Source organism: Rattus rattus, chromosome 7 (genome assembly GCF_011064425.1).
Source record: "Rattus rattus isolate New Zealand chromosome 7, Rrattus_CSIRO_v1, whole genome shotgun sequence".
Taxonomy (NCBI): domain Eukaryota; kingdom Metazoa; phylum Chordata; class Mammalia; order Rodentia; family Muridae; genus Rattus; species Rattus rattus.
In genome coordinates, this window is record NC_046160.1 from 71,551,504 (window position 1) to 71,562,778 (window position 11,275).

General features: G+C 46.2%; 1 protein-coding gene across 2 annotated transcripts; it reads left to right on the forward strand.

The window, feature by feature from the left end:
• Positions 1 to 1,794: 1,794 nt before the first annotated feature.
• Sstr1 (somatostatin receptor 1) lies at positions 1,795 to 6,295 on the forward strand. 2 transcript variants are annotated; one of them, XM_032907782.1, is made up of 2 exons: positions 1,795 to 2,135; positions 2,618 to 6,295. In XM_032907782.1, exon 2 carries the CDS (start codon positions 2,851 to 2,853, stop codon positions 4,024 to 4,026), a length of 1,176 nt encoding a protein of 391 aa, XP_032763673.1. In that variant the 5' UTR covers positions 1,795 to 2,135; positions 2,618 to 2,850; the 3' UTR covers positions 4,027 to 6,295. The 2 variants fall into 2 exon arrangements, with proteins under 2 accessions (XP_032763673.1, XP_032763674.1); XM_032907783.1 differs by having other exon boundaries at positions 1,795 to 2,100.
• The last annotated feature ends 4,980 nt before the right edge of the window (positions 6,296 to 11,275 follow it).

The window sequence follows — 11,275 nt, forward strand, 5'->3', positions numbered from 1 at the left end:
CCATCAGACTTGTTTGGAAAAGTAGGCCTTGTAACTTTTTGCCTTCCAGTCTGTATGAGTGATCAAATGTTTCCACCTTCTTGTTTACGGTTTTTTTTTTTTATCTATATATAAAAAAAAATTATAACTGTCCTATTGTCAAGCTCTTTTATGAATAAATAGTTCATCCTCAGAACCTCTTCACAATCAGGAACAGACATGCTCGTCTGCTTTTCCTCATTTGTATGTAAAGTCATAACCTAATTGAAAGAAGTTTTTCCTTCTAAGATGAGTCGCAGAGTGAATTTAATGAAATTCTGACAACAAAGCTGCCTTTCATAAACTCCCACCCCTGCAGCCCAGCCACCATGATCAAAGCCAGTGCCTCTAAATGGTGACCTTTGAAAAACCATCCCAGAAATCCAGCCAGGTGCCTTAAGTCAGTGAAGGCTTGGCAAAGGCACTGAAACCACTTCCAGGGGTGGCAAGGAAAATACTCCTCTCAGAAAAATCTCAGTTTTTTTTTTTAACACAATGTACATTCCCTGCCCCTTTATGCATGCTGTGTTATTTGCTATTTATTTATTTATTTATTTATTTATTTATTTATTTATTTATAGAAACATAACTACCTTCCTCTCCAACTCACATTCTGCTTCAGGTAAGTGGTTTGTTCAGGTAAAGCAAGGCATTAAATAGCCCCAGTCCTATCAAGTCTGGAATTCCACGCGAACATTTTTTTTCTCATGAATAATTCAGCATCTGTTACACACACTCTTAGGGAGTCTGTGGTCATTGATTTTAATCTGACTGCCTCTGCCGTCATGGACACCGCACGTGATTCTTTCTCTCCTAGCAGCACTGAGTTTGGGAGAGCGAAGAATCCATGTGTAGGCAATTTCTGAGAACAACAAGCCATTGTTGGATTGATGCTTTACTTTTAATGCGGTGTCCAATTCTGTGCACTCTAGACTGTCTGGTAGGGACAGCTTCGGTAAGTTTGGTTTTAAATCTACCTCCTCTTGGTGGAGATGTGAGAGGAAGACTGAGGAAGACAAGCAATTGTGAGAAGCCCAGCTCCAGGGTGAGCACCGGACTGCAGCGGCCAGTCTTCCTGAGACTTGGCATGCTTCCTGCAAGGACTTGCAGGGATTTCGTGGAAGGAAACGGCATTCATGAAAAGGAATAGGTGGTTGAATCTTTTAGCAGAGAGTAGCTGTAAGTCCAAAGAGACCCTAGGTTCAGAGTCCTGGGAACTCCCAAGGTCCCTTAAAAATCAACATCCATTCTTTCTCAATAAAGAGCCCGTAGTTCCCAGACTTGGGATGGGAACTGCAGGTCGATGAGCTTTGAGCCTGGGGCTTTAATAACTATATCTTAATGGTTTTAGCATTTGGAACACAGAGGGGGGTTATCCCTCAAGGCTCTAGTATCCCTTAGTATTCCATAGGGGAAAGCTTGAAAGTCTTGCCACTGTTTCCAGGGTTGACGACAGTCCATCAGTTGCTCAGTCAGCCACGCGTGGATTAAGAGCTGGCGCGCCTGCCTATTCTGGCCTTGGCGCTCTCCACCTCCATCCCCCACCCCGCCAACTCTCCCGGGTACAAAGTACAGCCGGGACGCGGCGCGGGAGCAGCTGTTCCAAGCCGCGCAGCCTAATCTTTCCCCAGTGAACACCTACATGGATTTCCAATACCGCGCCTGGCAGGTTCCGGAGGGAGTGCCAGCCTCCTCCTGAGCTCTCTGCCCCGCATTCTGACTTCTGCAGTCGATATCCCTAGGGGAGGTGGGGGGGGGCGCTCAGGGAACTACAAGCTTTGTTAGATAGTCCCAATGGTTCCACTGAGTCCCCCTGAACACTCCCTGCTGCAGAGTGGAGGGCGATGGATGTTGTAACTCAGCATCCCTTAACACACCACTGTGGTCCTCGGTGCTCATAATGCTATTGGCTTAGGTCTGGTTTCCACTGCTCAGTGTTTGCGTGGGCACTTGTGCAGCAGCCAGCCCCAAAGGGAGTTGGACCTCGCAAAAGAACGTCAGAGCGCCGCCAGACCTCACAAGCACTTTGCAAGGGCCATCTGGAGACATCGATTTAGGGACCCGACGGCCTGAAATCTCCAGGTACAGTTTTGAAGAACTGGCAAGCAGGAAAGGAGGTAGGTGTTTAGGGTCCGGTCCTGAAGAGTGTCTTAGGGACAGGTGAAGTCGCCCCCATCACCAGAAGAGAGCAGCAGCAGAAAGAAATGAAGAGGAACTCCAGACATGTATGTCTGGGGTTTGCTTCGGTCTTTACTTAGAGTAGGAGTGGTGTGGAACGGGACAGAATCTACATTCCTGACTGGCACCTACCCTTTAGAGAGGAAGAGAAACTCTCAGGTCTGTCCTAGGAATGACTGAAGATGCTATGAGAGAAATCTGAAGCAATCTTTGAGTTGAGCTTAGAGGGGACTAGAATTGGGGGCGGGAGCGATGACGGGAGAATAAACCACCTATGCCCCCCCCCCGCTTTTTCGTAGCTGCTGACGCGATGGTGCTGCTTATTAATCATTCATCAGTCCAGAGCCTTTCCACTTAATGGATATGTCGCGCTGGGCTCTAGCCTCTTGACCTCTCCTTTCCTCTTCTTTCCACGCTCCAGTGTATCCAGGACCCCCAGAGCTGCAAGAGACAGCGCTCCAGCAAGCAGCCGCCGGGCGATGCGCCAGACGGCCTCAGTAGGAGCCGCGCTCGCCACAGCTGCTGCGCGCTGCCGGGAGGCGCCGGGCGCCGGTGAGCTGTGAGCTTGGAGCCTTGAGCCTAGGGAGGGCGCAGGCAGCAAGGGCGCAAGGTGAGCGTCCCAACCCGCGGCCGCACCGGCCCACTTCAGCTGGGATGTTCCCCAATGGCACCGCCTCCTCTCCCACCTCTTCTCCAAGCCCCAGCCCAGGCGGCTGCGGGGAAGGAGCCTGCAGCAGGGGTCCCGGGTCCGGCGCTGCGGACGGCATGGAAGAACCTGGACGAAACGCTTCCCAGAACGGGACTTTAAGCGAGGGTCAGGGTAGCGCCATTCTCATCTCTTTCATCTACTCCGTGGTATGCTTGGTGGGACTGTGTGGGAACTCCATGGTCATTTACGTGATCCTGCGCTACGCCAAGATGAAGACCGCAACCAACATCTACATTCTGAACCTGGCCATTGCTGATGAGCTGCTCATGCTCAGCGTGCCCTTTCTGGTCACTTCCACGCTGTTGCGCCACTGGCCCTTCGGCGCGCTACTTTGCCGCCTGGTGCTCAGCGTGGATGCGGTCAACATGTTCACCAGCATCTACTGTCTGACTGTGCTTAGTGTGGACCGCTATGTGGCTGTGGTGCACCCGATCAAGGCAGCGCGCTACCGTCGGCCCACTGTGGCCAAAGTAGTGAACCTGGGCGTGTGGGTGCTGTCGCTACTGGTTATCTTGCCCATCGTGGTCTTCTCACGCACCGCAGCCAACAGCGATGGCACGGTGGCCTGCAACATGCTCATGCCCGAGCCCGCCCAGCGCTGGTTGGTGGGCTTCGTCTTATACACATTTCTCATGGGTTTCCTGCTGCCTGTCGGGGCCATCTGCCTGTGTTACGTGCTCATCATTGCCAAGATGCGCATGGTGGCCCTCAAGGCCGGCTGGCAGCAGCGCAAGCGCTCAGAGCGCAAGATCACTCTAATGGTGATGATGGTGGTGATGGTTTTTGTCATCTGCTGGATGCCTTTCTACGTGGTACAGCTGGTCAACGTGTTCGCCGAGCAAGACGACGCCACGGTGAGCCAGTTGTCTGTCATCCTCGGCTATGCCAATAGCTGTGCCAACCCCATCCTCTACGGCTTCCTGTCGGACAACTTCAAGCGCTCTTTCCAGCGCATCCTGTGCCTCAGCTGGATGGATAACGCTGCGGAGGAGCCTGTTGACTACTACGCCACTGCCCTGAAGAGTCGTGCCTACAGTGTGGAGGACTTCCAGCCCGAGAATCTGGAGTCTGGAGGCGTTTTCCGTAATGGCACCTGCGCTTCCAGGATCAGCACGCTTTGAGGCCGGGCTCTAACAGGAGGGGGAGAGTGGTCAGAAAGGTGGAGAGGGGAAGCAGGTGGGAGGGAATGACAGCCGCACACCAGGTGCTATGGGAGTAGTGCGTGACAGCGATGCAGCGCCCCTGTTTAGCAAAGCTATGTGACTAAGGTAAACGGGGAGAGATTTGAGAATGTTTTCGGGCCATCTGGTATTCTGAACTGTATTCTCCAAACCCGTTAATTTCCATCCTCCCTCCCAGTTCTGCTAGTACAAACTGCAAACTTAACGTCGCCAACTCAGTTTGACCCTTACCCTCTCAAGCTGTTATTTCTGCTTCTTTAAACTGAGCCATCGTGTGTTTCTTTTGGGCTGAGTCCCCACCTTGCGCTGAACCCCCTGCGCAGGTCAGCGGGCCAGACTCTTCAGAGCGGCTACCAGACTGTCCCCAGTTACTGCTCCCCTTTCGCACAGCCTTACTGTCAAGTAAGCCCAGTTCCAGGATGACCAGGCAACTGGTCTTTTCTACTCTAAAGAAGGCACCATCTTCCCTTGGGCCCTTTCTCTGCTCCACTGCATCCAGAGCAGAGCTGGGTGCTTAAGAAAAGGTCCTGTGCCCAGATGGCCAGACTTGGTGTAGTCCCACCCATTCCTTTGGAGCACAAAAAGGAGCTAAGAGCAAGCAGAAGGGCAAGTTTCTAAGATTCCTGGGTTGTGGTTGTCGGTGTCAGAGAAGCCACCCTCCCATAGAGCTCAGGACCTGAGCACTAGGCTTGGAGGTCCCAGCTAGGGGAGCTCCGGGCTGGTGAATAACTTATGCACCCTGGTGTGTGAACCTGAATTGCACAGCAGTTCCCCTTGGAGGTCTCCCTAGAATAACAAAAGATTGGGTTGCCTGCTCCGAGAGTTCCTAGTCAAGCTCCTGTTCCAGTGACAAAGGGCAGAGCCCTTGCCAAAGCTGGATGGCTAACTTCAGCTTGTCTGGTCCCTGACATTTTCTGCCTTTCAAGCGGTGCCTAATAAGTTATTTCTTGTTTGACATATTTATTTATTTATTTATTTATGGTGTTGAAAAAAAAAGTGTGTTTCCACTTGCTTTTTCTGTATTTGCCTAACAGGGCTGTTCTTGAGAATCCTCTGGCAGGCACGTGGTGGTGTGGAGGTGTGGAGGGGAGCAGGGGTGGAGAAAGTTCTCACCTCAAGACCCCCTCAGAAGTTTCCCTCTTTTGCACTCCATTGGCCTTTTCTTGATCCTTCTTGGTTTTGCTTGTGTCCAGTGAAGTTTGGAGATTTTAAAAATATATTTTTACTGTAGTTTTGTCTTGTTAAAATAAGTACATGGCAATTTGGTTTAACTTTTGTCAGTGCGGAGTGGAAGGCCTGAATCCCTGGCATCCCAGAAAACACAGGGGAACAAATCGCATGGTCCTTGATGTGTGTCTGTATATGTGCTGTCACCCACAAGTCACATATATACGTGTATATATATATCATATATGTACACACACATATAAAGGTAGATTTGTCAATCTTGACAAACTGTCACTAGTCCATGACAATTATAAGGACACCCACAATGCGTGACCTGAGCTGTAGCACTCCAGCTGGGAGTCAGAGACTGGAGTCACTGCTGAAGCTGCTGCTGCCTTTTTCTATCCCCTCAGAGGTGATTCTTACCCAGCAAGTGTAGTCACTTCTGTTGAGGAATGGAAGCGAAACGATTGTGTCTGCATTTACTGACTACCGTGGAAACCTGAACAGGGAAGGACCCATCTCTTCACTTGTTGCATTTGCTGTGTTCCTGTGTATGCTGGTTTGTACCTAGGGGCCACTGAAAGGATATCTTGCTTGGTTGTTTAAGGAAGCCAGTGTATATCAGTGGTCTTGGAACAATGAACCTGGGGTTCTCGGGTCCACAGTGACCTGACATCTAACCTGCAATGGTCGAATGCACTGTCGAAAATGATGTTTTGTGTACATTTGCTTCAAGAACACATCCATGCTTTTCTAAAAGCAGGAACCAAGAGTTAAACTGTCTCTTCTGTTTTGTTTAAATAAATGAACAAATATGCTTTTGATCATAAGTGAGAAAGTTTAGATCTTTTCCTAAGAAGAGTATATATATATATATATATATATATATATACTTTTCTGATAATTAGATTTTTTAACCGATAAGAAGAGTGAACTTTATAAACTGAAATCTCCATCATTATCATCTCGACAAGATAAAAATGTAGTGCTCTTACCCTGTAATAGTAACTGAATAAAAAGATGTATTATGCTGTTGCAAGTTGTCTGGCTTCCATTTGAATCTTCGCTGTTTCAAGGGGTTATTTGAATGCATGGGTATGATTGACGTGCTTAGTTTTTAGGAAAATTTCAAGTTAACTTTCAAATTTCACAAGGTTGCTTTATCCTTTGAATTGTTTTCTTTTAAATGTGGATCCTGGTGTGTATGCCCTGTGTGTGTGTGTGTGTGTGTGTATGTGTATGTGTGTGTGTCTGTCTGTCTGTCTGTATACTAGACAAGGAGGGAAGAAGGAGGGTAAAGAGGAGGGTGAGGAGGAGGAATAAAAGAAGGAAGCAATAATGACCCTTGAATGAGTTTGAACAGGAAGCAATGCCCTAGGTTACACTCTGTTCTCACTACACTAACCAGACAATGTCTCTGTTTTTCACAGATTAAATTACTGACTGACCTCATTTATGACCTCAGATTTCGCCCTCAAGTTTAGTGACCGCTGCTTTGCATTAGAGACATAGCAATGGGAGGGAGAAACATCTCTTAAAGTGTTGGAAGGGAAGTGGAGAAAAGAAATAGAAAAACCAGGTTTCGAGGAGGACACATTTTCTGCCTTCCTCAGTTTTGACCATTTCCATGATGGAGGCCATAACAAGGCTTGGTGGCGATCATTTTTTTAAGCAGGTTCTGTGATTTATAGCAGCTTTATTTTCACAGCAAAATGAATGAAAGGAGCATTCCTCAAGCATTTGAGAGCAGTAAGTCTACTGTGATAGTGGTTGAAAGTGTCAAAAGCCCTGCAACCCCAGCTTCATGTAGTTATAGACATCAGCTCACAATGACTAAGGCAAGGGATGCTTTTACATTTTCACCATTTCTCAAAGTCGTAGCAAGGTAGCAAATGCAAAGTTAAGTTTACAACATAGATTTGCAACGTCCTTTTCTTAGTGCTGCAATTGGGCCCAGTTCCTCTGCACATAATTTGTTAATTTGGTCTTAACTACTCTAAACATTCCGAAAACCCTTCAAACTAGTTTTCAAACTGGGAGCAAAGAGACAGTTGAGCTAATAATTTAAATAGCTATTTTTAAAGTTGCTTTTATTTAGGTTTGTACAGTATCACAGCTAGCACCTCTCTCTTATAACTAAAATGGCACTAAATGGTGCTTAAATGGTGCAGGATGCACTACATACCCTAGTGGGAAATATGACTGGGTGAGCCCTTGGGAAAGTGGCCCTCCAGGTCGTTCCCCTTTGTGAATGCTTCCCAGCTGCAGTTGGGCAACATTTGCAACTCTAGAAGTGGGAGCCTCCATCTCATCTGGAGCAGGATTCCAGGTTCCGGGGGGTGGGGGGGGTGGGGGGGTGGTTGCAGCCCCTGGAGTTCCGGTGGCTCTCACACTGATCACCAGTCCAGTGGATAACACAGACTGCACAGAGTGTGACGCCCTGCCATGGCAGCTCCTGAGTCAGTGGCTAGAGGGGACCTAGGATAGCTGGTACTAGATGTGCTCCAGCATCACCGTGGTCTGCTCTTGTCTCCCTCTGCCAAAGGCTGTCTCAAATCTTCTGTATTTATCTTTGTTTCTGTCAACCTCACTTACTGAACATTTCCTATTCTCTATAACTGCTTTGTACTAGAGGAAAACCGTGAGTTAAATCCTGTTCCTTAGCCCTGGGTCCCATGCAGAAGGAAAGTGTTAAGCCAATTCCTACTCCTTCCCCAACCAGGCTTACACCTGATTCCCAAGAAATTTTCATTTCCTAACTATAAACCCTTCTCCTATCCTCAGGTGATAAGCTTCCCCCTCAAAGAGAGATACAGAAAAATCCTCAGGTCATGAGGCCCCCTTCAGAGAGAGAGAGAGAGAGAGAGAGAGAGAGAGAGAGAGAGAGAGGCCTAAATGAAGAGTGATTGACAGTAAGCTAAGACGTGCCACTTTAATGTCTGTACCTGATTACCTCACCTTCAAGTGACCTCTCAACTCCCAAGCTCATATTTCCCAGGTATCTTTTCACACACCAACCATGAAAAATGTTTGCATTAAAATCTTGGGTGCCCAATTCATTGTACCACTCTACCAAATGTTAAATATGTAGTTTACACATGAGGTAAAAATGGATCTCCTAGCAGGCAGATGCATCACTTTAAATTACAAATATATTTCTAATCTATTATTATTCAGCAAGTAATATAGATAACAATGCAACCTCCTACGATAAACTCATTGGTGGTATCTTATGCTTCATAAGCTAGCTCAGCCCCTCCTTTATTCTGAGGTAGGGTATCAGGGAGGAGGGGAACTCCAGTGGGGGGTAGAGAGATGCTCAGCATTTGCTATTCCTGTGGTGAGCGCTCACAGCATGGGGCATTGCTAAGGTGATGCTACTTTCTAGAAGTACTGGGCATTGGGAGCTAATGAGGCCCTCTTCACCATGCACAGATGGAAACTTTGCTTCTCATCCAACAGCTTTCCATTTGTTGGCTTTAAAATTATGCCAAAAGGTTCAACACTGTATCATGGTGTCCCTAGGGGAAACCAGGTGCAGAGATAAAGTCATAAGTGATAGTTTATTATGTTCTGACCTACCTGGAGACTACACACAGTAGTGAGCACCCGAGAAAGGATTGTTTGCTATGGCTGGTCATACACACTCAGGCTTCTGATTATAGCTATAAAGAAAGATAGAGGCGTCTTTACAGTGATGACAAGGTGGATGAACCCCGTGAACTGAAGCAGATAGCTCAAACCAACATAGCGAAATGCCTGCTCGTCAAACTGCTAGGGAGAGGAGAGCATTATCCAAAAAGGAGAGATGATTTTAGATCAAAATCCTCTGTTAAATGTTCACTTTAATAATAAGGTGAATTATTGTCAAATAATACATAAAGCTCAGTCTTAGTCCAAAGCTAGACATTTTATATCCATGTAATGGTGAAACCTCAGGATGGTACCAATATTTCTGCTGAGCAATGATAAACTAATAACTTTAAAAATAAATCTCTTTAACCCAGATCAATCCAAATCAATTTTGAGTAGATACAGCATAAAAAGAAATGACAGGTTGGAAGTACTATCCACCTGCCTGATTACCTGTTTAGAATGTGCTTACATGACTGGAAGTCTTGCAAAGGAAGGCTCAGGTCCTCCCAACATTAGGATGTAAGAAATAAAGACTGGAGGCCACAGGTTTTGCAGAAAGGGAAGTTGCAGAACAATACATATAAATTGGTTTGACTTTTACAAAAACTAATGTATGTTTCCAAAGACAATTTCTAATTCATTTAATTGTGGGTAGGGGACTCAAGGACACGCAGGTACACTAGCTGTCACCTGTGGCTTACAGGGCTGTTCAGGGAAAGGTTGAATAATCATTTGAACTACATTTGTCATGTTTCTATAATGTGTGAACAACCCACCAGCTAACTAACATTAATAACAATGTGTCTATCCAACATCAATAATTAAATCAAACATTTTCCTTCATGTCCACTGTTAATATCAAACCAATGTGTATTTTTCAACAGATTCTCAAATTGTCTTGTATATGAGCTATTATACCTGAAGCTTAAATTATGTGTTCATGCATATGCAGGTGTGCATGTGCATGTGTGTGCACACACATGCACATTGCCTAATGAAAAGGGTAGCATGATAAGGAATTGTTGGTGAAATGTATGCCAAAGCGTGTCTTCTCTCCCCTTCAGAGTTCTGAACTTCAGAATTCTGTTCTAACCTTTCCAAGTTCTCCAAAGAAACTCTCGTCATTTCCCCTGCTTTACAGCTAGCACAACTGGCACCGTTTAAGTTCTAGCCTTTCAGAAACAATACTCATGCTCTATCAAAATGTTAGGCAGCAGTCACTTTGAAACCATATCTCCTAATACGACTATGTTTTAACAAGTGATTCAGCGTCCCCCGTACAAGGATCCCTTGAGAACTTCTGTAAAGATTTTCTCTATGCTCTATTATAGAAATGTTGGTTCATTAGACCCAGGGAGAGTCTGATTGTTTTCTCCAATCACAGTACCATGTGAGGGCAAGTGGCTGAGGGCAGGGAGCCTGCCATCAGCATGGGAGGCTCTGCTTTGTTGTGTAATAGAGACAAGCTAATAATCTGCATGATACTTATTACCCTCATCTATAAGGGCAAAATAGTGACATCCTCTTCTGCAGGGCTGTTGTGATGAGACAATGCATGCCAAGTGCCAAACCTGTCAAGGTCTTTCGGTTGTTAATGAGTGAAAGCTCAATTAACACACAAGAGTAAACATTCTCCAGAAGATCTGGCCTCAGGGTGACTTGATTCCCAATTCCCCGATTTTTTTTTTCAGTCTCCACTTTAATCTTTGACTTCTGCTATATTGATTCATTTTAAGACTCGGCATCCTTTGTTCCAACAGTGTGTAGCATATTACCCTCCCACACTCAACTGTAAGTCTCTCTAGCCATACTGGCTGATTTCATTCGTCAGACCCAGCTCTACGGAGCTTCTTATCCTCTACTCGTTCTGCAGAATATGCTAAAAATAGGAAGTTCTGGCTTACTGCCGAATTTCCTAGATTATTTTTCAAGGTTGTTCTTGTAGCAAGCAATCCCAAACAAAGAGTTATGTCTCCTTCAAGGACAAAGAGAGACCTTGACCACTCCTTGTCACAGGGGAGTGATGTCTCCAAACTCAGTGTGGCTCAGATGTGACACAAATCCTCAGGGACATAGCAGCCATAGGCATCATCTAGGTGAGAGGTAGGACAAAGGCTACCCCATTAGTTTGCTTTCCAGCTATAGTGCTGTATCATTAGCAGTGAATTCCTTTAGCATTGACCTGGGAATCCTGGGTCATCTACCATCTGTGAAAGAATAATTCTCTAGTTGGAAGGAAGGATAAATCAAATTACAGACTCTCACAGCTTCTACTACTAAACTGAATAACAAGACTTGCAGAATGTAGTTGGCTAAGCCTGGATTATTTAATTCACCTGTGGGTCTGAGCATGCCAACTCAGCCCAGAGTGGGAATGGGACAG